This window comes from Artemia franciscana, chromosome 17, assembly GCF_032884065.1.
Source record: "Artemia franciscana chromosome 17, ASM3288406v1, whole genome shotgun sequence".
NCBI lineage: Eukaryota > Metazoa > Arthropoda > Branchiopoda > Anostraca > Artemiidae > Artemia > Artemia franciscana.
This window is the reverse complement of record NC_088879.1, coordinates 11880498-11905463: the sequence shown is the minus strand read 5'-3', so window position 1 is coordinate 11905463 and position 24966 is coordinate 11880498. Positions and strand designations below refer to the sequence as shown.

General features: G+C 35.1%; 1 protein-coding gene across 1 annotated transcript in view; it reads right to left on the bottom strand.

Moving 5' to 3' along the window:
- LOC136037855 (plastin-1-like) overlaps window positions 1-24966 on the bottom strand; it is a gene marked incomplete in the record, with an annotated part of 96211 nt that overhangs the window by 2749 nt on the left and 68496 nt on the right. The window contains 6 exon segments of the mRNA XM_065720702.1: window positions 3379-3584; window positions 6594-6695; window positions 12639-12790; window positions 15179-15318; window positions 18928-19066; window positions 24394-24610. Coding sequence (XP_065576774.1) covers window positions 3417-3584; window positions 6594-6695; window positions 12639-12790; window positions 15179-15318; window positions 18928-19066; window positions 24394-24610 — 918 coding nt within the window.

Below are 24966 nucleotides of genomic sequence, written 5' to 3'. Positions count from 1 at the left end.
ATTAAGAAATGGATCAAGGCCATAAACTTTGATACCCAAAATTTCTGACATCTCAAAAAAGATGACACCTCAATATTTTTCAGATCATTCGTGAACTCAACTGCGGTAATTCACAAGGTGTTATCTTCAACTCTTGATAGAGTTTCAAGCGATAAGCCATGACCGTTTCAATCAGATTCTGGGGGGAAAGGCGTATCACAGAATTTTTCTCTGAAGGCCTAAAGACCCCCCAAAAATATAAGTCCACCATTTCTAATTACGCGGGCTAAGGGTCATATTCACCAGTCTTTGGGGAACACACTACTGTGTACCAGTATACTTGGTTGACTTGTCGACTACCTGCCCATAGCTCGTCAAATCAGACCTTGTAACTTGAATATGGCACACATTTTACAAAAAAAAGTAACACTGTAATATCTTCGGCTCTTTTTTCAGGGATTCTAAACATACGTTGGAAACCAAATGTCAGCAAAGCGGGTTGAGGATTTTTTCTCAATTTGTCAACAAAAGACATCAAACCAATTTTTCGAATTCTAGGGGACAAAAATCTAAACGGTAAGGGGGTTAACTTCCCCCCTCCTTTGGCATAAGTAAGGAGGCTTACCCAGAGTAAGGCTAGAACATTGTGGCTTTGCTAGACTTTTATTTCTTAGATATAAGAGGTAGAAAAAGTCTAGTAAATAGAGTAAAAAAAAAAAAACTAGAACCCAAGTCTAGTCTCTACTTATGTCTTACTAAGTAATGTTATGTCTACTAAGTCTTAGTCTCTACTTATCTAGTCTCTACACCAATTCATAGCTCATTAAATGTCAAGCAGCACGGTTGTTAAAACTATCTAAAAGCCTGCAGCAACATGGTCGTGAGCCCCTTCTTGGAACTTTGAAGTCGACGTCGAAAATAAATATAGTAGCAGTGGCAAATTTTGTCCGTAAGGGTCTTGTTATTCGAAAGTCGATTGTTACATAATTTAGTTTGTTTGTTGTTATATATGTATGTAAACGGCCTGAAAAATGGCTTTAAATACAGTCATTCATTCATTCATGTGAGCGGTGCAGGGAGGTTTAAAATAAAAATAATCTGGAGTACTGGCAGCAGCCTGAAATATCAGCGGCAATTTTTCTTTTGAAAAAGTTTACTATCTAAATATGTGAGAAACGCGAAACCTATAAAGTCTATATGTAATGGAGCACCCAGGATTTTTGATCGGGGGGGGGGAGGTATATAAAAACTTTTAAAACACATCAAAAATTTGTTTATATACATTTTGTTACGTTTTTACGGGTCGTAGAAACTTCGGGGGGGGGAGGAAGGGGTGGAATCAGACCCAGTACCCCCCTGGATACGGCCTTGGCTATATACCAGGCTTAAAAACTAATAAATACTTGATACATATCGGCGCTGTTACGCCTAAAGGCCACATCCGACGATTTCAAACTTCTGAGACAATTGCCAAAAAATCGTTTGCAGCGCCGCATTGAAAGGGAGAATAAGTAACGCAATGTTTGCTCAATCCCCTTGATCCCCACAATTATCCTGTTTATGCTGCCTTTCAAAAAAAGCTTGGCAAACAGTTTTGTCAATTAATTAAGACGTGTTAAAAGCATCAATAATTCCATTACTGACTTCCAGGCTTGCATGTGCATAGGATGGGGGCCTTTAGGTTTCCCTTTTCTCCCTTCGATCTTAACATTTGTACGTTTCTCTGTTAGTGTTTTAGTTTTCCACCTAATTTATATGTTTGTTTGGATTTATTCCCCCCCTTAGAATTACAAGGTCCCTCAAACATTAATTCTTGCGTGATTCCCTGATCTTAGAGTTTGTTCTCGGTTGGTTGAAAATTCTATATTTACAACATTTTGTGACGAGACAGTTATTTAATCACGTTTATCAAAGATGTAATCGAAGAGACAAATAAAATTAGGAAACTACGGATAAACTTACTTCTGACGTGCGAAAATATCAGGTACGACGGAAATTTAAATTTTTATTCATGTTGTTCAACATCAGTATGAAAAACAATAGTAATTCTGTTGGTTAACTGGATTTCATATTGGCTGGCATGTACGCTGAGTACACCCTGTCCCAATTTAGCCCCCCCTTTCATAATCGTAAGATTTTAACGCTTTTATATGATTTCTCCACCCGATTTACATACTTGTTTGGTTTTATTTCAAACCTAGGCCCATCCTCTAAAATTATCAGGTCCCCCCAACATTAATTCTTGTGTAATTTCCTGTTCGTAGGGTTTGTTCTCAAAATTCTATAAGGTCTGAAACTCTGTATATAATTTTTTTTCAAACAATTATCCAGTAAATATGATCGATGTAATCAAAGAGACAAGAGAAACAGAGAAACTATGGATGCACACGGCATAGACCATTAGCAAAATGAACCCCTACAATATTTTATCATATACACCAATCACAGGGGAGATACAGAAAAGAACAGGCCTAAACATAACATCATACCCTGTGTAAATATTATTAAATTTTCTGCATTCAGAAAGACATAGGACAAGTAGAAACACTGAGGTTTGTACACTCTCGGGCCAATTAAGCAATGCAGATTTTAAGGAAATTCAAAACAATTCTGCCCTGGCCATTTTGTTTTTCCAGATGCTATTGTTGGTTCCACTGATCAGTGATTTTACACAATGAGCTATAGAACAGTGGCCTCCATTCAGGACAATGTTAGAAGGGTGGGGGGGGGGAGAATTCCCCCCAGTTTCCAATACAAATTTAAGAAAGAATGTTTTTAAAAATCTATAAGGGGAGGCAAACAAATCTAGGGGAGCAAGCCCACCTCCTCCCAAATGGACGATCCGCTTGGACGACTAGAAAACCACATTTATTTTCGGGGTAACAGTGGTCATGGCATACAACTTTTAGTTTTCGCATACAGCCATTGGTTGTGGCATACAGGGTTTCGTTTGGCCTTGAGTCGAATTGTTAAAACGTGGTATATAACCTATGGTTGTGGTATAAAGGCTCCGGTCTCGGGCACAATGATATCTCGAACTTTTTTTAAGCTACAAGTTGTACTCAATTTTAAAACCTACTATACACCAAGATCCTATCATTGCAGACTGAAGGTTAACAAGGAAGGCACTGCAGTTTACCAGGTAGGATCAGAGGTTCTACTTAAAAGCCATATGAAACGGTTAAAATGAAAACATTAAAACTGGTTAGATAAAAAGAGTAGTGTAGACTTGGTAAAGAGCGATGTCTTTTCCATGCGTGTTTTTTTTTACATTAAAGGTCGTCAAAGTTCCAATACAACACACTGTGAGTAAAGTTTAGCAAGGAAGTTTTTGAAAAATAAAATAAATGAAAAAACAAGAAAAAAAATAGCAATAAGCAACACATGTAAATATCTAACCTTGGACACCCCCAGAAAGAAGCAGCAGAACAAAAGGATTAATTTTTGGAATCCAAATTGGGAATGTAGTCACGAGCCATAAGACAAGCAAATACTGTCATCACCATTTTTGGCTTAACTTCGGTTATGTCCTCAGGTAGGGCATAAATCCTTGCACCGATTTTCCTCGCCATGGATATGGCGTATTTTGCGTTCGCCAACTTATCCTAAAAGACAGGAGAGACAATACAATGTCAAAAGTAATAGAATACTAAACTATAAGGAATATTGTAATAACCGTTTTTTCAAGTTCCCTACAATAAGACATGCATTTATGAGAAAAATACGTTTTTGGAACGGGGGTGAGGGGCAATACGTTAAGGGCTCCAAATGATTCGGAGCGACCTAGATAATATGTTTAGTTTTTAAGATCATAAATTGGAATTATTGAGTCATTTAGCTGAGACAGACTTTATACCTGGGGAAGGGTACAAAATAAAAGTAGTTCCAGGATGCAAGACTTCAAACCTAAAAAATTAAATTATTTGAAAGAAGGCGCACACAAGACAGTAAAGAACTGAAAAAATACCTTTATTCTAAGATTTTCCTAAAAAAATCACTTTCAATGTTATTTTTGCCTTGGCTAGGAGAAAATATGGTCAGCACTATCTGCATAATGTAGTTGATGATGACAATAAAGCCCCTCACCCAAACAATCCTTCGATCCTCCTTTAAAAATATGATACTACTTACATTTTATTAGTCATTTGTCCTTCAAGGAAATCAAAATGAAAACATTTTTTTGTCCCCTGGCTCCATGTCAGGTCAATTCATACCTGAAAACTGGGAGTTTTAAAGCACAAAGAACATCAAAATGAAAACATTTACTAGTCCCCCGGTTCTATGTTAGGTTAATTCATACCTGAAAATTGGGATTTTTAAAGCACGAAGGACATCAAATTGAGAACATTTTTTTTGTCCCCTGGCTCCATGTCAGGTCAATTCATATCTGAAAACTGGGTCTTTTAAGCACGAGGAGCATTAAAATGAGAACATTTTTTTCCCCTGGCTCTACGTTAGGTTTAATTCATACCTGAAAACTAGAATTTTCTACCATTTTTATTTTGGTTGTTATATAACTGCAAAGATCTTTTTAATTGCGCAAGGTTTTCCCATTGTTGCCAAACTGAAGGAAAACAAGCAGAAACTTGTCCTGTTTACACAAAAAGCTAAATGGGACGATTATGCCGCCCAATTGACGTTCATCATATAGTAAAGTATTTCAGCCATCAGTGGGGCGGTACTTTCGCTATTGAGCATATATAGGCTAGTGACAACATGCTAAAATCAAGCAAGAAAAGCAAGTGTTCAAATCAGAAGAAAAAATACTCTATTAATATGTCAATAGTCAACTAAAGGGATAAATACAACAAAATAGAATAGCCTAATTGATTTTCCCAAAAACATTATTCTTTTGGTAAGTTAATAAGCTAATAATTTGAAATGTAATGCTGAAGAATTTTAATATTAAACATATTAATGCCTAGCTTAGAGTTTTAGCTGTTATATTTCTTTTCGATTCCTATTTAGAAACAAGGCATTTAGGCTATATTCTTGAATAAATTGATCATTTAGTTATTGTTTTTTGTTTGTTAGTATTACCAATTTACTACGAGTTAATGGTAGGGTCAAACTTGATACAACAATCCGGAAAGCTATACTTTCTAGAGCTATAGATAGATCAATGTATTTCAAAAGCTCAAGGGCCATATACACAAATCAATTCCACGTAAATATTTTCCCCTTAAATCAAAGAGCACTTCCGGAGAAAGTTGTCCAAATATGTGACCTCTTCTTCACAACTATGACAAGCATACCTTGGTATGCTTGTCATAGTCGTGGCAGTTCTATTTTGAATTAAAATGGAATAGTTGTGGGCATCAAGTCATGGCTAATTGTAAAAAAAGCCAAGACAAATAGTCCAGTGGAGCGAGAGCCAATTCTGGCATTAATCGCCTCTTATTAGAATTGTATAAAAATGAAGATAGTTCATTTGTTAATAGATATGTCTATCTATTATCCGTCCATGCATCATTCCTAGGGCAGTTGAACCAAGGTAGATGGTTCTGTCCTCTTGAATTAAAATGGAACGGCTGTGGGCATCAAGTCATGGCTAATTGTAGAAAAAGGCAAGACAAATAGTCCAATGGAGTGAGGGCCAATTCTGGCATTAATAACCCCTTATTAGAATTGTATAAAAATTGAGGTTAGTTCATTTGTTAATAGATATGTCTATCTATTATCCGTCCATGCGTCATTTCTAGGGCAGTAGAACCAAGGTATATAGTGGTGGAGCTAATATAGTGATAGAACCTATAGTTGTCCAAGTGTTTGGTTAATTTGGCACGGGTAAACGGCAGGAGTCAGGAACCACTCTCTTTTTATCGAACACCTTTTGCCTGCTCTGAATTGGCCCTAAGCTGAATGCATCGACATAAAACCATAGCCTGTAAATTAAATTGAAAATAAACTTCCTCTCCACACATATTCTTTATTTTTGAAGTTGGCGCCTGCTAAGTGCTAAAACTGCATATATGCATCGGACATCTTTTACATTAAAAATCGAGTTCCGGTTTTTCCCTTTTTTTTAGATAGATTTTTTAGATAGGTTTCTCTAATTTTTGAGATTGGTTTTTCCTAATTTTTTTAAGAAAAATTTTGTGACAGGTTTTACCTAATTTTTTGACACAGGTTTTTCCTTTTTTTTAGATAGATTTTCCCTAATTTTCTTAGATAGATTTTTAAGATGGGTTTTTCCCAGTTTTTTTTAGACAAATTTCTGAAATAGGTTTTTCCTAAAATTTGAGATAGATTTTTGAGATAGGTTTTTCTTATTTTTTTTTTAGACAGATTTTTGAGATAGGTTTTTCCCAATTTTTTAGATAATTTTTTGATATAGCGTTGAGTAAGTTTCGACATAACCAATTTAAAGAACCAGATTAAACTTTTAGTGTCCTTGGTATTTTATGATATTAATCTCGATTAACAGGAATGTTATTGTGAATGTAGGAAGTCAAGAGCCAAATACGAACTTTGGCGTCAAGACTTTATAGAGCAGATTTTGTCTCTCTACTATGTGGTCTAATAGTAGTTTTCTAAAATAAGATGCCAACTGGATTAAACTTTTCCACAAAAAAAGGAACTTCTTCCCCCAAAAAATTAAAAGACGTTCATACCTCCTCAGTGCCTCCTTCCCTTACAACCTCGTAGTTGACAGTTCCGGGTTTGATGGCATCGACTAGATCAATTACTACCCTGGCATCAGATATACTTGATTCCTAAAACAAACAAAAACTACTGAATATAAAACCGAAGAAAAAAGAACAGAGAAAATGAAAGAAAAGGAATTAGCAAAACGGAAAAGAGAAGAAAATCAACAAGGGGAGAGAGGGATAAAGTGAGAGAAAGAGAGAGAGAGAAAGAGAGAGAGAGAGAGAGAGAGAGAGAGAGAGAGAGAGAGAGAGAGAGAGAGAGAGAGAGAGAGAGAGAGAGAGAGAGAGAGAGAGAGAGCGTTTAGAAAAAAGAAGGGAAGGACAGAACAATTAAAACACAAAATGCAAACAAACGCTACAAAAGACAAGAATGCATTTTTAAAACAAAATCAACCACCCATCGTAAGACATTAAAAAAACTTCCAGCCTTTTAAGATGTTATCATCGTCATCAGTTTAAATTTTTAATCTACTGACAAGAATATAAACGATTTTGTTTCTTTAAAACCAAAAGCGAAAAAAAGACAGTAATAACTAAACCATTGCTGATCTAAAAAGTCATTAGGAGCTTTTTCGAGCCCTCCAGAGCATGGTTGCCACTTAGTAATAGTTAGGCTTATTACTCCTCTAGGTGTGTCCATTGGGTCTTCGAAAAATAATTAAAGAATTATCTAGTCAAATATAAAAATGTTTTCGCTAATTTAAATTAGGTGAATTTTTACATTAAATTTACTTTTTACCTCCCTTTAATTTTTTTTTCTTAATTTATTTGGATGAGGTGGTTGTACGTCTAGGCAGGAAAGGAGGAGCCCCAGTGTTACAGTTAGTTGTTTTTATTTGTTGAAGAGGCTTTCAGTTGCATCGAAGAGTAAGTGGGAGCTGTGCTTCATGTTAATAAAGAACCTTTTATGTTTATGGGTCTCAACGCTTTTCGCCCTTTTCTTATTAAATGTTCAACGTTTATCTCCCTTTTCTTATTAAATAAACCTGACTGAACTTTGAACGTCTTATTATTTCGTTTAATTTGTATTTTTGAAGGTAATTAAAAATGAAGTTTTTCCTTGAAGATGAGTTTCTTCACGTGAAAGTAAACAACAACGAAAGAACTTAATTAAATTGAAGTTGTACTGAGCATACTAGAGGCTGCCACACCACCAGCCCTCCCTTGCAATTAAAGTTAAAAAGCTCTTTAGTTAAAAAAAGCTGCATTTTCGAGGATTCACTTCTTTCTGATAACAGCTCGAAAATAAACGTGTGTTATTCTCGTATTTGCCTAATGTGTCCCCCGTTTACAATAATATTAAGAACTATTAAAATGTTGGTCCAAATGTCTTCAAAGGCTCAAGGTAAAAACACTTGCAAGGACCAACAACCGGTTCTTGTTTCGTTTTTATAAACCTTCAGTAATCGGTATAACATAAAATAACACAACTTTATGCAAAGGGGGAGATGAGAGAAGAGGAGGGCACCAATCTATTCCATATTTAAAGTAATCCCTATTCGATTTAAATTTTAATGCCATTTTTCAATTTCACGTGAAAAATTATTTATTTTCTTTGGCATTTTTACTTTTCATAATAATTGAATTATGAATGATAAACAACACAACAATTTCCTTTTAAAAAAATGTCTTTTTTAGGTCTGATTTTAACCCAATTTAGGTAAATATTGCGGGAAAAAAATTCCGGGAAACAAGAATTTGTCAAGGTGCATGGTTTTTTTCGCTGATTAATTCAAAAAACTTTTTGCACAAGACATTCCAAAGAAAAGTAAATCCATTAAGCCAAGAATGAGCAAAACTAAAGTGAAGTAATCTTCCAAGCGTAAAACTACCACAAATCACTACCAATAAATAAATGAAACTCAAAACGAACAGAAATTACAATAAATAGCCGAGTCAAACTCAAAACGAGCGAAAATTAATATGATTATAGCTGATAGCCGCTATGCCTTTTAAAGAAGAGATCACAACTTGCGCTTTACTGGAAAAACAAAAAAACAACAAACAGATGACCATGGATTGTCAGTTAAATTGACCTATACTGACACCTCTTCGCTAAGATTTTGATAATTTTTCATTTATGAAAGTAAGAAAGGTGAAAACATTTCTAACGTATTTTGTTTTCAAAATAATTGGTTTCAAATACTTTGTTTGCAAATTCTTTGCTCGTTTTGAGTTTGACTCGGTTATTTATTGTACGATTCAAATAAACAAAATGCGTTCAAAATGTTTTAACTTTTTTTAACTTAAATAAAAAAAATTATTAAAAATTTCAGGAGTATATATCGGTATATGTATACTGAACTGACATTCCGCACCCATTTTTTTTTCAGTGAAGTCCAAATTATGTTCTGGTCTTAAGAAGGTATGAAGGTTGTCAAAGACATAATTTCCAGACCTTTCAACTACACTGAACAAAATGGCTATCTCAAAATTTTGATTATATTTGTTTTGGGGAAACTGACGGGCATGGGGGGGGGGGCTTGTTGCCCTACAGTCACTTTCGACTAATAAAAAGAGCACTAGCCCTTTCAATTACCATTCAAATGAGCCCCCTCCGAAGTTTATACTATCACCCTTTCTATATATACCTTATATGCCGCCAGGCCATGACTTACAACCCTTGCCCTGCGGGCTGTAGGGGGTTGTCATTCTCAAAAGACATAATTTCCTGACCTTTTAACTATGTTGAAAAAAATGGCTGTCTCAAAATTTAATTTGATATGTTTGGGGAAATGGTGCACGTGGGAGGGGGGTTGGTTGCCCTCCAATCACTTTCGAATGTTAAAAAGAGCACTAGCATTTTCAATTTCTAATCGAATGAACCTTTTTCGAAGCTTCTATGACAACAAATGGCCATCTCAAATTTCTATCAGTTGCATTTCGAGAAAATACGAGGTGTATGTGTGTGGGGGGGGTGTCCAGCCTCCTATCACTCTGAATCTCAAAAAGGGCACTTCAATTTCCGATCGAATGAGCCTTTTTCGAAGTTTCTAAGACAGCAAATGGCTATTTCAAAATTTCTATCAGATTCATTTCGGGAAAACACAAGGTGTGTATGTGTGTGTGTGTGGGGAGGGGGGGGGTGCCATCTTCAAATATACATACTTTCCGGATCTCTCAACAACGTTGAAAAAAAGGAATCCTCCAATCACTTTGGACTATCAAAAAGGGCATTAGGACCATTTCAATGGGTTAAAAAGGGCCGTTTCAATTTCCAATCGATACAAAATGTCCTGGCCTAAGACAAAAATAGTAAATAAATAACAAACTGTTCCCATACAGCTCTTTACTTAGGCAGCACTATCCTGTTGTTTATGATTAAAAGAGCCAGTTAAGAAATAAAAAAAAGATTCTAGCAAATTAGATTAAAAAAACAAACAATTGTCATTTGAAAAAGGGTAGCCTCTAATTTTTAAAACCTTAATTACGATTTAACTGTAAAAGTTGTATACCTGCTCATTCAAATTCATAAAACTCTATAAAATTTGAACGAATCGAAATTCGTTTATATTTGACAAACTTAAACACCCAGTTACGAACTAGGAAAGTCTGCAAGATCTGCTCGATGTAATCCAAGAGAAAGCGAGTCTTTTAGGACTGAAGATAACAAGATATATAGCAATGAGCGACATACCATATGGTAAAAAAAGCCCGAAGACCAAGCAACAGAGCAGTGGTAGAATTTAGATACCTTGAAAGTACAGTCCAACGAACCAGATCCAGCAAAAAGGAGGTGCAGTCTAGGATCAGAAAAGAAAGTGGAGCTCTTAGGGCGAGCTCCACTTGCTCCAATCGACTTAAGCCAGCATGGCGATCGAAAAAATTCTTTGAAACCAATGAGGCTGTTCAATTGTAAAGTTCTCTCCAACCTCTTTTATAGCTTGAATCTAAACCATTAGTTGGAAAAGAGAATAATGACTTCGCATCAGTTGTTGAATGAGTTGTTGAATCAACAGAATTTAAATCAGTTGTTGAACTGACCATCAGATTTGAGTTCTAAACCTTCAGTTGGAAAAGAAAATAACTGTGTTTGTAGGATACCTCAGTTGTAGTAAACGTGGAAGAAACTTAGTAATCTCACTACTCGTTAAGGAAGCAAAGAGGCAAAGAAAACTACTTAGAAGTTTATTGGGAAACAGTATGCTTCCTTCAAGATGTCATCCCATGCTAAGAAAGTTTAAATTGCACTGTTTAATAAAAATCTGAGAATACCTTCAAGCTAAAAATGAAAAGGACCTCGCCAAGCCACTCTCGTATTTTGTTCAGATACCACACCATATTTGGCTTTTACGTAATTTTCAGATGCCCCTCGCCCTCCCTCATGGACGTCCTTAGTATACACAAAAATATGTACATGACTAATAATAACACCGTATATTTGAAAGCTTTAGTATAAGCCACAAAATGGTAATCTTATTACCATTATCCAGGTAATCTTCCCTGGGTAAGATTACCCATGTGAAAGATCGAGGCATATCATTGACTAGAAAAACCACGATAACAAAGAGACAATTTGCTCTGTATTGCACAACCCACAGAAACAAATGTAAGAAACAGAAACAGCGAAGGTGGTACTACTTAGGTCATGCTATCTGTATGAGGCAAGCCACATTTTTGGGAAGGCACAGGAAGCCAGAGAAGAGGAAGACAAAAAATACAATTCATCACACCTACTAAAGGCGTCTAGCCGGCAAAACATGTTAGGAATGAGTGGTGGCCCTTCCTGGATATCCGGGGTGCCTCTGGCGGAAGAATTAACGTCCAAGGACTAAGTTTTTGAAGACCCCTGGTTCAATATCCCTTAGCAAAAACCCTTATATTACCATAGTATGAAAGGAAAGGGATTGATAAGCAAAAAAGTTAATTTGATGTTGTAGTTTTCCAGTTTTCAAGGAGTCCTTTGGACGAATATTAATTACCTGGGGGAACCCCCAGCTCTCTGTGAAAGCAAGTAATCAAAATACAATACTCCATGCCATAGAAGCCTTTCGGTAATAAATACATGTTCCTCCATTCACTCACCCTTCAAGTGAAAAAAAATTCTTCATTTTAATGGACTCACCAACCCTCTAATTAAGAAAGGTTAGGTGACAAATTACCCGTTTAAAATTTATTTGAAGGACATATTAACTTAATGAAGTTCAAAAATCTAAGCTTACGATTCGCTCTCGGTGGCTTTGAATCCCCCACCTATTCTCTTCAAAGCATGTCCTTTATTCTCTTCTATGCAGAATACATATTTTGTACATAAAATAATGAAGTATAAAATAAATTGACTTGTTCATGTCAAGTTTTTAAATTATAGTGAGTAAGAACGGCTTACCTTATACAGGTTATAATATGTCTAAAAATGAAACGCGGCATCAGGCGGAAGTATGTCCTCGGAGATAGGGACGCTTTCAGCAAGGCTTCAAATTAATTTTATAGTTTTATCTTAATAAAAAATAGTTAGCTAAAGATAGCCTTAAATTAACTATCAGCTAGAGATTCCTCACTCTGTCGCATGTTGTTTCCGTTTGGGCTAAAATTGTCGCACTCTTGCACGAAATGCTAGTTAAAAAGAACCTAAACTTCCTCTTGAAAATTCATATCTTATTTTTCTGACGATTACAATAAGTCCCCCCCTTTCCCAGTGAGAAAAAAACAACAACGAAGAATAAACCTGCACCCTAGACCATACTTCATAAGAAAATCCGAAGTTGTGAATATTGTGAAAAGAATGATTTCATCAAGATAACTCCCTTCTATAGAGTTGTTTCCCCCTTCTTCTGAAATTAACCAATCTTTTATAATAAAACTATTAAAAATATTGAATTTTATATATTTAGAACATGTTTGTTAAAAAGGCAAATCTGTCGATATTTTTGCTTTCCAGTTTCTGTTTTTTTCTACTTATTATTACTATTACTAAGGGTCACACTTAACGCTCCGTTTTTTACCATAAAACGGTTCGGAAAGAATATGTCAAACAATTATCACAAATAGAAATAATAATAGACAAACTACCTGGAAGGACCTTAAACAGCTACGCTTGTTAGCAGATGACAATTTGCTATTGACCCAATCAATAATTTCCTTTTCAACAACAGGGTTGCCGTGATCTGTCAACTGAGATAGAACAGACAGTGTATACGCTCTCATCAACTGCCAGATAAGTGCTAAAATAAAAATATTTGAAGATATTTCAAATACATAAGAAATATAAAAATACAAATCTAGTTGAATAAATTAAAAAAATGATAAACTAATTATTTATAAAAGTGTAAATAATAAATATAAAAAAAAAATTACAAAATATATCAAATATAATTGCATATTTATGTTTATAATTTGTCCATAAATATAGATAATCTTTACGCAATAAATATAAATGTTATATTTATAAATCCTTTAAAAGAAATAGCACTTATGACTGATCTTCAGAAGCCAATCACCATGATTCGACAAATTAAAAGAAAACAAAAAACGACAATTTATGCAAAAATTTGGACAAGACCGTTAAAATCTTGAAAAAAAAACAAGAACTAAAATCACCACCACATTCATTTACATGATTATGTTTTGAACAATGAAATTAAAATATCAGGCTACTCAGAACCCAGGCTACATTATGCTCCTGGAAAACCATATAGGCTATATGGCTATATATGTATATAGGCTATATCTATGAATATAATATTACACGCACATCTGCTTCTATGCTTTTTTCTTTAGAGGTATAGTGCAAAACTAGTGAAGCACCAAGGACATCAAAATAATACCCCTCAGGGTCACCTTGATTCATACTTAAAGCTGCGATTTTTTAGATTTTTCCTTTGGTTCTTTCAAAATTATGAAGTTTTACGGCAATGCCATATTTCCGCCAGTGTTGCCATTTTAAGTCACAAAAATAAATATAAATAAATAACTCCAAAACTTGACAACGTTCTTCGTCCGTAAAAATGCCATACTTTCTTAAATTATTTGGTGCCATATGTGTCATCTTATGCTTTTTTGCTGACTTCTTTTACAAAGTTCTTTTTTTTAGAATTGGTGTCCATTACCACCAAAAACTATAAAAGCACATTAAGGTATTTTCCACTAAAAAAAAGTAAAGTTATTTGTTCTGCTTTTTAAATATAGGCTATATAAGATATATAATTTTTTAAAGTTTTTATTTTTTCTAATTTCCTAATTTTTTATTTTATTTTTATTATTTTATATTTTTAAAGATATATATGCGTAAGCTTCCACTTATCCATTTCAAACTAACGGCATTAATTTTCGCTGTCCTTGGTAATACTAAGCTTGAACCATTTAACAATAAAACTAGTTGAAAATTGAGAGGGAATACTTATCCATAACAGCATTAAAGTATTGTATTGTAACAATTAAATAGAAAACTGTATCGTCTATATACTGTATTTATAAAGTGAAAAGACTATTTATAACAATCAATACTGATATTAAGGATAACATTGTGATTGAGAACCGAGATCGATCCCTCAATGCCAGTGCAAGGTTTTAAATTTATGGCTGTGTTTATTGCCAGTGCAAGTGCCAGTGCAAGGTTTTAAATTTATGGCCGTGTTTATTGTTGAATAAATCCATTTATATAAGTATATTAAGTGCCTGTAATAATAATAAAAAAAAATGAAATGTAGATAAATTCTAGGCCACCATAAAACCTTATCACCCAGGTTTACAATACTTAATAAGATCTTTTCACTAAACTTTCCATGTATGTTGACGCATCTAATTGCAGTAAATTGCAACTGGGCATAATTAGCGAAAGAACACATTACTGTCAATAGACGTAAATGATCCACGGGAGAAGAATAAATTGCCATTTGGATAAAGAAATAAGTGAGGGGATGCTGACTTCCCGCAATCTCGTGTAAGACGTGGAACGCCACGTCTGCGACACAGTTCCACCACGCTCGGCAATTCTGCCACGCCTGGCACAGTTCCTCCCTCCCACTTGGCACGCGTAACCTGGTGCACAAAATTTTTTAGAGTGACCCCTCGGAAAGAAGTAATCCTACCCCCCACCCCCCCTCAGGGTAGATCTATGACTTTTAGGATATCATAAGATTTTCGGGCACGTGTATATGCGGGAGGGGAGGGATTTATTTCTCCCATGATTTTCTTTTTTTTTGACGTGTTTTTAGAAGCCTTTGCCTCTGTTAAAATATTTTCGGGCTTTGCCACTGTACTTTGTAACAGGCAACTCTGGCACAGTGTCGCCAGTTATGAATATAATTCATCTGGTATCACGTTTTGTATGATCCATGATAGCAACAATTACCAGCAATTACCGGCATTACCAGCAATTTTTTGCAAATGAGGCTGTCATTTACACATCTTCAGCTTTGAAATTTAGTGCAAATTCATTACGTCCACCCTCCTGGATCAGCTCCTTTCACCTATAAAATGATTCAGTTTTGTTACGGTAGCTTCGAGACTGTTGAAAATATTACTACCAGTGAGATCAGAAGAAAAATTGAGACAGTAAATTTTAATCTGGGAGAAGAAATAGTCAGCTTTTTGGTGCTTTTATTGTTTACCTAATGTAAGAGTGGGATTTCCATCTGAAATGTCTTGACCAGCTATTCCAACAAGTGAGAACCTCAACTGCTTTCCAAGTTCCACCACGTAGTTGCTATTCTCAAGCTTCTCCATGAACTTTCTAAGCTTCGAAAATTTTCTGAAAAAAAAAATGTCAGTAAATTACACTGAAAAGGGCATCTAAAAACTTTATTTTGGAAAATTATACTCCCTGGGGGATTTCGCATTTTTTTTTCTTCAAAATAGTCAAAATGCAAGTTCATATTAATTTTCTGTATGGTCTAAAATGGTCTATGAAGTTTCGCCGTCGGTAAGGTCCAATAAAATAAAAAAAAAAGACATAGAAGCGTATTAGAGTTGGTAGGGGCTCAGACCAAAAAAGGCTAGGTAATAAGGTTATTTGATTAAGGCAAGTCCGATTTCTAACAGCGATATCTAACAGGCTTCGAACTTTTGGTTTTCTTTTTAAGGTTTTTGAATTGTTGTAACCCCTTGTTAAAATATAGTCAAATACTTTTGCAATTACCAGTTTTTTCTCTTTACACAATTTAATGTCTTTTCATGCTGTCTCTTTTCAAAGACATTTGATTATTGAAGCTAGTCCGATTTCTAACAACGATATGTACTAATCTTCAAACTTTTGGTTTTCTTTTTTAAGGCTTGTGAATCGTTGTAATCACTTAACAAAATAGAGAATCATCATTTGTAATAATCGCAAATTTTCGTTTTTTGGGCCTTCCTGCTGACATAATATAAATGGTTGTGTTCAAACCTGTAAGCTTAACAACACAGCGAATTTTCGCCCTATCTTCAAATGTTTTATATTTTTTCTTTATACAGACTACAGGATCCTTCACATTAAGCTTTAAAACAATCTCAGTGTTACTAAAAGAAAGGGGGAAACCAAGTAAAAATTTACAAAATTTAAAATAAGCAACTTTAATGGGCGAAAGATCAGAAGGTCTGAAATTTCGGAAGAGGAGGGACGGGAACAATACGTGAGGCAGAGCAACAGCGCTATACATACGACCAAGGACGTCCCGACGGTAAAGACCCCGAAAACGAATTAAAAGACCAAATGCCTTGCGTAGTTTCAACTGAACATGCTGAACCAGGACTGGTTTGAAATCTCTTTTCGAAGCAGCATAAGGTAATCCCAAATAAGTGACTATTGGCGACGACTGAAAAATAACACCATTGCCGCAATCGAGAGTCGCCCTGACATTATCCTCTAAACAATTTACAACAAAAAATTGACATTTTTCAAAACTGATAGAAAGGCCCAAACCTTTTAAACAATTAATTAAAATATTAAAATTAGAAACAAGACTAGACTTGTACCGGCCTAGAAGGATAATGTCATCAGCATATGCAATGTAAGACAGATTTCGAGATAATGAAACAAACGAGCAGGAAAGAGAATTAAGGGTAGTAGCTAAACAAGAATTGAATATATAAGGAGAAATAATTCCTCCTTGTCTAATTCCTCTACCCACTTGAATTAATTTGGACTGAGATGAAGACGAACTCGGACAGATACGGATCTTTAAACCAGAATACCAAGAGCGAAGGACTCGTATGACAGCTAGGGGCAATCCAGCATGGATTAAAGTGAGCAGAGCGGATGCATGAGAAATGTTATCAAAGGCCCCTTTGATATCAATCAAGAGGGCGTATAGCGGTTGACCAGAGATTCTCACTTCTTCAATAACTTTGCTGAAAGATGCATGGGCATGGTCACATCCCAAACCTCTCTTGAAACCAACTTGATTAGAACCAGTGTCAAGTATTTCAAGAAGATCCTTCAAACACAACTCAAACACTTTCCCAATCATAGAACCCCTAGTAATTGGCCTCCAGGAGCTCTAACAGCGATTTCTACTAAGCTTCAAACTTTTGGTTTTCTTTTTTAAGGTTTTTGAATTGTTATAATCCCTTGTCAAAATATATACGAACACTTTTGCAATTTCCAGTTTTTTTCTTCTTAAGTAATTTAATATAAACTTTTCTATACATGAAAATCTTCAATTTTTCCACATAAGTGTAACAAGTATGATAGTGTCATTGCAATACTGAAATAATTCGAAATGACGTCACACACATAATTTCCCCCCCCCCAAAAAAAAATTAAGGCTCTTAGCCGATTTTCTCAAACTTCTGACCTATCTAGATCGTTTTTTAGGCCAGAATATCTCGGGATACAAACTTCCCCGGAAAAATATGGAGCCGTTTTCAAGAAAAATAAATTCATACATACAAAAATACGCAATTATTGCTCGCTTATAAAGACAGTATATAAGATAGGAATTGCTACCAATAATATTACTTACTATTGAGAGCCATTTAACTACAACAGCATTTGTTATAATAAGATAAAAATAAAAAAAGATTGAACAAAACCGCACTGAAAAATTTATAATTAATAAGCTTTACACTAAACGAGTACAATTCTGTAAGTTTTCATGGATTTTCTAAGCTTTCAAAATATCTTTAAAAATAGATAAAAGATTATAACCCATGACTGCACTCATGAAATGCCTGGAATTACACTCCAACTAAATCTCAGGAGGGAACTGAAAGCCCTTTGAAGTAGTCAGAAATTCTACTTCCAGCAAAAAAAAACTACTTACACGAGATTTTACCGTTGGTAGAGATCGTTTTTCAAGACCGAATCATTTCTCGACCATAGCCATCATTGGGTAAAGTATGAATAGATCAATGTACGATAGTGCCTTATTTCCCAAAGTGAATCTAATTTCAATAAAAACTGCCGAAGATTTTAAATTTAAGAGTGATTCAGAATACTTTTTGAAGATTGAAAACGTTTAACTTATTTCCAGTAGGATTTGGGAGAATTGCGCAATTTAAAGAAAGCGCAACATTACGAACAGTACTATTGACGATAAAGTTTTAGTTACAGTCTAAAAGTTTTTTTTCCAAAATCTATTTTTCTAAATAATCATTTAAGTTTCACTAAAGGCGAAAATCAATCAGGAGTTCCAATTAGCTAGCATTGGAAGGAAGAGGGAAATGAAAAGGAAACAAAAATTCTAATGAAGATACAAAATGGATTTTTTGGTATGGATAACTTTTTAGGAATAGTATGTTTTCCAAAAGTTTTTTCCAAAAGGTGTTTTCTAAAAAAAATCACGTAAGTTTCACAAAAGGCGAAAATCAATCAGAAGTTCCAATTAGCTAGCACTGTAAGAGGAGGGGGGATGACAAGAACAAAACAAAATTCTAATCAAAATATAAAATGGATTTTTCTATATCTTGGGGAGGGGGGGGGAGGGAAATTTCGTGTTTTTTTGTAAGAGTTCCTAAAAAGGTGTTTCCTGATCTAGGGAGGGGACAAGAAAATCTAGGGAATAAGGGAGGCAAATTTGCCACACCCTCAATTACTTTCCTTAAATTAGTATTTACTATGGGCTTTGTACCAAGTATATTTTATGTAAATTTGGAGTAGAGATCTAAAAATTTGAAGTGCAAAAATATAGAGTCTTGTAAACTTGAATCGAAAACTTAGGTAAAAAAAAGCTACTTTGGGGCTTTAGGCACCCAATACCAAAACATATGTTGGCATAGGCAAAAGATTCGATGGAGGAGAATGGGGTCAAACGCAACTATATTCTTCACACCAGGCATACTTTGCGTAAACATGAAAATTAGCTTTTATTACTTAGAAAAGTCCTTCTTTATACATATTTCAAATCATGTAACTTACTTGCTAACTATTTGTTTAACTTACTTATGCACTCTCGGCCAGTTAACAATACCAGGTCGGATAATATCATATAACTGAAAGATAACTAGTCCATCAGCGAGGTCACTGTAAAGCCAGTTCACGTGTGGGCTAACTCCCATGGAGTTCATCCAATTTCTATAGGCTGAAAAAGAATTAGGAAATGTATTTTACAATTAAAGCAGTTAGAGTCCTTAGTCAATGATTCTCTTTCATTAATAAATGATTCAGACACACCGTCATAAAAGAAGTTACACAATCTCTTACCGAAAGTTACCAAACAGATATTAACAATTTCATGCAGTAGTTCTCCTAACTTGTGTTTGTGTTTAAACATTAGATTTAATTAAACATTAAACATTAGATTCTAAGAAGCCTTAGAGATGGCTTCTTCCTTAGTTAAGATTCAAACTCACCACTCCTACTGGACGTTACACAATCTCTTAGCAGAAGTTACCAAAGAGAGATAGGCAATACCAAACAGCAGTTTATCTGACTGGTGTTTGTGTTTAAACCTTTTTGTGTTCCTTGTTTGTGTTTATATCAAAAGATACATGACATAGTATAGTCTGCATAAGGTGCCGGTGAAAGAGTAAATTACTGCCTTAATGGGATCAAAAAGGGGAAGGAGTTGCGAGGAGGAAAAATTAACGCCACGACTAGCGTACGCGATAAATAATTGAACTAACACCAGCAAAATTGATTGACCTTTCGAGTCCTAAAATAGCTTAATAACATGCTTAGTCAGGTCTGTTAGTAAAAACCACAATTACTGTGTTGGGTAGTCCAAAAGTCGTAAGTGTTCTAACTTTGATTTCTAGATTTTCTGGATTTCTATTTGTCTTTTTAAGGCAATGTGACATTTATTTCCACCAGCCGGTTGTCATTTGTCAAAAATAAGCTTAATTCAAAGAGCAGTAACAAAATCGGAACGAAATGCATGATATAAAAATTGAAATAAAACGAAAATCAAAACGAAATGGTCAACATTAGCCAACCAATAAGTTTGTTTTCTCTCATTACTCTTTCTTCCCTATCTATCAAGATTATCCTGCAAGCTCCCACGTGGAAGTACGGGGGGATTGCCTTTCCCCATGTGATGGTCGCAAACCATACAAGGGAAAATTACGGTCTAAAAAAGTGTTTTTGTTAGCTTTTATCCACCCCAGTCAATGGCGTCAATTCACAAAAATTAGAAGTAGGAAGGGGAGCGAAATATATTTCTTTCGAAGTAAAGGGGGATAGCCCTCCCCCCTTCCTAATTGACGTCACTGCCAATGGTATATACACGCCAATGGTATAAAAAATAATGTTCCAAAATCAAGGGTGTGGAAAGAGAAATAAGGCGGACACATGCCCCATCCCCAACTGACACCAGAACTTCCAGGGGATTGGTAATGACCTCCCTTCCCGAGCGTTATACTTGTGTACCAATACTAATAAAAATCAACTAAAGAATAACAGATTGGTAGCTTCTATCCTATCCCGTTATACACTTTACAAAAAATAATGATTCCCAGATCTTAAGTTGCGAACGCCTTGATTTTTTACCTAATCTTTTTTTTTTCTTCTTTTTTTTGCAAGTCAAACTGGTTTTCCAACAAAACTAAATCAAACAAATAAACAGGTTTTAAAGATGTTGGTTCAGTTTTGTCATTAACTATTAAAAAAATAGATAACTAAATGTAAGGAACTAAACTATGTAAGGTGTTCGACATGGTTTATTTGCTTTAGAACTAACATTCACTGTTAAATCTTATGCTTTGTGAGTGGCATAAGCCATTATTGGCTTTTTCATCGTAATATTTGCAAAGAATATCATTACGGTAACTATTACAGCGCATTGTGGATTTACAGGGAAAGTCCTCGTCAGAGTACAAACTGGAGATTCTACTATAAATAAGATTTATAATAGAACAGATATAAATTTTTCAATAAACAAAATGATTTGAAGAAGGTAGTTTCTATATTTTACAGGCAAGTATCTACTTATATCTTAGTATGTGGTTTCGGAACCGGCAAGTGATTGCCAAAAACGGTGAAACAGATATAACTTCTTCCCCATCCGCTTCATCTCCATGATTTGGAGGTCTTTGACCACCGCTGTCTATAAAAAATCCTGAAGATTCGATACTCCGACAGAATCTCAAATGTTGATATGCGCCACCATTGCTGTAAAATCGAACCGCCCCTGCGATTTCAAACGGAAAAGGCTGCGTTGGCTTGGCCGTGTCCTTAGAAGACCCAATGATCGCATCATAAAGTAAGCGCTTCTAACTGCCCCGTTTCTAGATTGGCGCAGACGACGTGGCGGTCAATTGAAGAATTGGTAGGCAGCTGCCAAAAACAGCCTAGACCCCATTGGCAGATTTCGAAGATTTGGCATAAAGTGGGAGAGCTGCTGGCTCCGGTTGGCACAACATCGTGACAAATGGGAGTCAACCATATGTAGTCGTCTAGATGCCGGGTAAGGCGTCCTTGTCTGGTCCCATTACAAGTATAAGTAGGAAAGTAACCTCTTCCCCTCAGACACCGAGTCAAAACGTCGCTCAAGATTCTATGGCAAGTCCCGGATCGTTACACGCGCTTACCCAAGCTTTCCGCAAGGTGTGATTTACCTGTGTCATATTTCTCTAGCGTGTTCTTTTCCTTTAAGATGTAATTTTATTCATAATTAATCAAGCATACAATAAATTGATTAATTAATTTTACAGTTATAAAAATAAGGACTTGTAAAACAAGCACAGACTAAGAAACATTTTGAAAGCTTTTCAAATCGTTGAAACACTACCACTTAGTGTAGAGCGTTCAAGCTAAGTGCAGACTATGTCATACAGTCCTGCTCATAGTTATGAAATTAATTACATTTAAAACTCTGAGGTAGCATCATTGACATTAGAATTATTAACATTACTTACAGTCAAGGCCGTGTCCATGGGGAGGGTTTAGAAGGTTTGAACTCCCCTTCCCAAAATGTTGGACCGACTCGTAAAAACGCAACAAAAAGGCATATAAACGAGCTTGTCATGCATTTTTAGTTTTTTTTCGCCCCCTCCCCCCCCCCCCCAAAGAAAAAGATTCTGGATACGGCCCTGCTTATAAGTACTTTGGTAAGTAAACATTTATATAGAAGATAAACACCTTTACTGTTGCTTACTCTGCTCGTCTTTTCTTAAAATTTTTATACTCTTGTATCAGGAGACAACTCTGTCTACTTAAAAGTCTAAAAACAACACGTATAATTAATTAAGTGTGTTTCTTTCTTTTGTTTTATATAGCAATTGTGCCTTTTCTCATCTTTTTAAATCTTTGATAATTTTTTGCAGCTATTCTTTTTTTCTCATTTTTAGTTTTCTCTTATTCTTTTCTTATAGCTTTATTCATTGTTTCGCATTTTATTTTCCATCGATAAAGGCTTTTGGATGTGAAGCCAAAATATTCGTTTTTTTTTTTATTATTTACACAGTTTTTTTTTCTTTCCATGTTCACTGTCTCATTATAGGGTTAGCCCATTTTCAATATTCTCCTTTCACAGAGTTCCTACTATAAACACTACTATATCCCACGATGTTACAGATAACAAAAATAGCCTTACCGCTGATGGAATCTAGAAAGGAAAGGATGGAGGTATTTTCTTAAACGTAAAATTACCATAAACGTTCAGTTTTTACCCCCTCAACTTGAAATAGTTTAAACCACCTATCACTTAGAGTTCGTTTGCGTTTCTTTCTGTCTTAGTTCTTTTTTGCGTAAAAACAACGCTTCTTAAGTCTTACTGAAAATATCATAATCTTCGTTTTCTTAAATCTTGATATAGATATTCAGGACACCGACAATTACATGAAAATGCTAAACATTATGACCATCTTAAATTATAAAAATGTCTCATCAACACCTTTAACTATATAGTTTAATATTATATAAGTTAAAGTAAAACTTTAATTACTATATAGTTAACTATATTTTATTAGCCAATATTATTACTTTCGCTACTACAACCAGTAGTACACATCCAGTATTAGCCAGTATTATTACTTCTGCTACTGCAACCAGTAGCAATACAACCAGTAGTACTACAACCAGTATTAGCCAATATTATCACTTCTGCAACTACAACCAGTAGTACTACAACCAGGATTAGCCAATATTATTACTTCTGCTACTACAACCAGTAGTACTACAACCAGGATTAGCCAATATTATTACTTCTGCTACTACAACCAGTAGCACTACAGCCAGCAGTACTACAACCAGTAAAAACCAATATTATTACTTCTGCTACTACAATCAGTAGCACTACAACCAGTAACACTACAACTAGTATTAGCCAATATTATTACTTCTGCCAATATTATTACTAAATATTACTAATATTACTTAAATTATGTTATTATTAATAAATTATTATTGCTAAAATTATTATTGCCAATATTACTAAAAACCAATATTATTACTTCTGCTACTACAACCAGTAGCACTACAACCACTAGTACTACAACCAGTATTAGCCAATATTATCACTTCTGCAACTACAACCAGTAGTACTACAACCAGGATTAGCCAATATTATTACCTCTGCTACTACAACCGGTAGCAACTCGTCATAAAAGGAAGCTGCCCGAGTCCTACACTACACGAAGAAAAGTTCTTGGCTACATTTCCTTCAAGGATTCCCCAAAGAAAAAGGTTTTGCGATTAGGAAAATTTGCAAAATAAAACTGCCAGAGTCCTACACTGCACAAAGAAAGGTTCTTAGCTATATTTTCCTCAAGGGTTCCCGAAGGGAAAAGGATTTTAAATTTGGCAAATTTGCAAGAGAACTTCTGGCGAAGTAACCAGAATTTCTAGGAGGAACTTCATCGATGTTGTTGTCACAAGTATATCGCTAATCCTCCCACAAAAACAAAATAGTTTTACTTTCTTGTAAAGATCTTCAACCAACTGACTTCGACTGTACAATGGAGAAATGACCAGTCATAAAGGCAGATTTATGTTCCCCTTTCAATAACTGACTGAGCTCATTTTCCTTTTTTTCTAGCATTAGTAATTGAGAAATACCGAATTTCCACTTGTATTACCAATCATAGGAAGTTTTAGAGGGGGAAGGCAGAGAGGTAGTTTCCCCAGGTGCATACATTTTAAGGGTGCACAATTTCAAAAAGGAAAAATCTAATAGTTACAATCATTTTGTAATGTTTTGATTTTATTATTATTAAAATAAAGTAGATGGCGCAGTTGGCAGTAAGTATAAGCAAATTGAATTCGAGAATTTCATTTTTGCCACATCTTCATCACCATTTCTTGGATACAAAGTAAGTAGGCCAAATTTAATAAGTTTTAACTTTAATAAAATATTTGTTAATCAATGAAAACTTTGGTGGGGGTGGTGGTGGCTAATAAAGATTTTGCCCCGGGCTCAAGAGAGGCCAGAACCGCCACTGATGCCGATATATCATATTGTTTTGTACTTACTCTTTTCTTCCCTAGTTTCTTCTATATTTTCCAGTCCTTCAATGACCTCTCCCTCGTCCCTATGCAAACCAGGATGATTGTTAAATAAGTTCGCAACAAAGGCCAAATTCAGTTTATAAATTCCATTCACAACATCTTCAGGTGTGACAAAGCTCCTACAGCCCAATTTCTCTGCTTGTTGCAACATCACTTCCGCTCTCTCCAGCAAATCTTTCTCCTATAAAAGAAAAACAATATATAAAGTTGATAGACATTATGATTACTATGTGGCTTGAACTAATTAAAAACAACGAATAATTATGTTATCAGCAACATATCGTCGCTGTTAAACCTAAAGGGCATACCTAACGTTTTCACACTTCCAGTCCCTACCCCCCCCCCTTAGGCAGAGGCATCACATACGGGGGAAGGGGGACGCTCCTTCACCGCTGTTTCAACCGGTCGGGTAATAAATTTGAGTTGATATAATGGCGGCACGAAGCGCAATGATTTAATAGACTAAAATATTTTCTACTTGAGGCAAATGGGCTGATGAAAACAACTGACATAAAATTAATGAAAGAAGATCAGTCT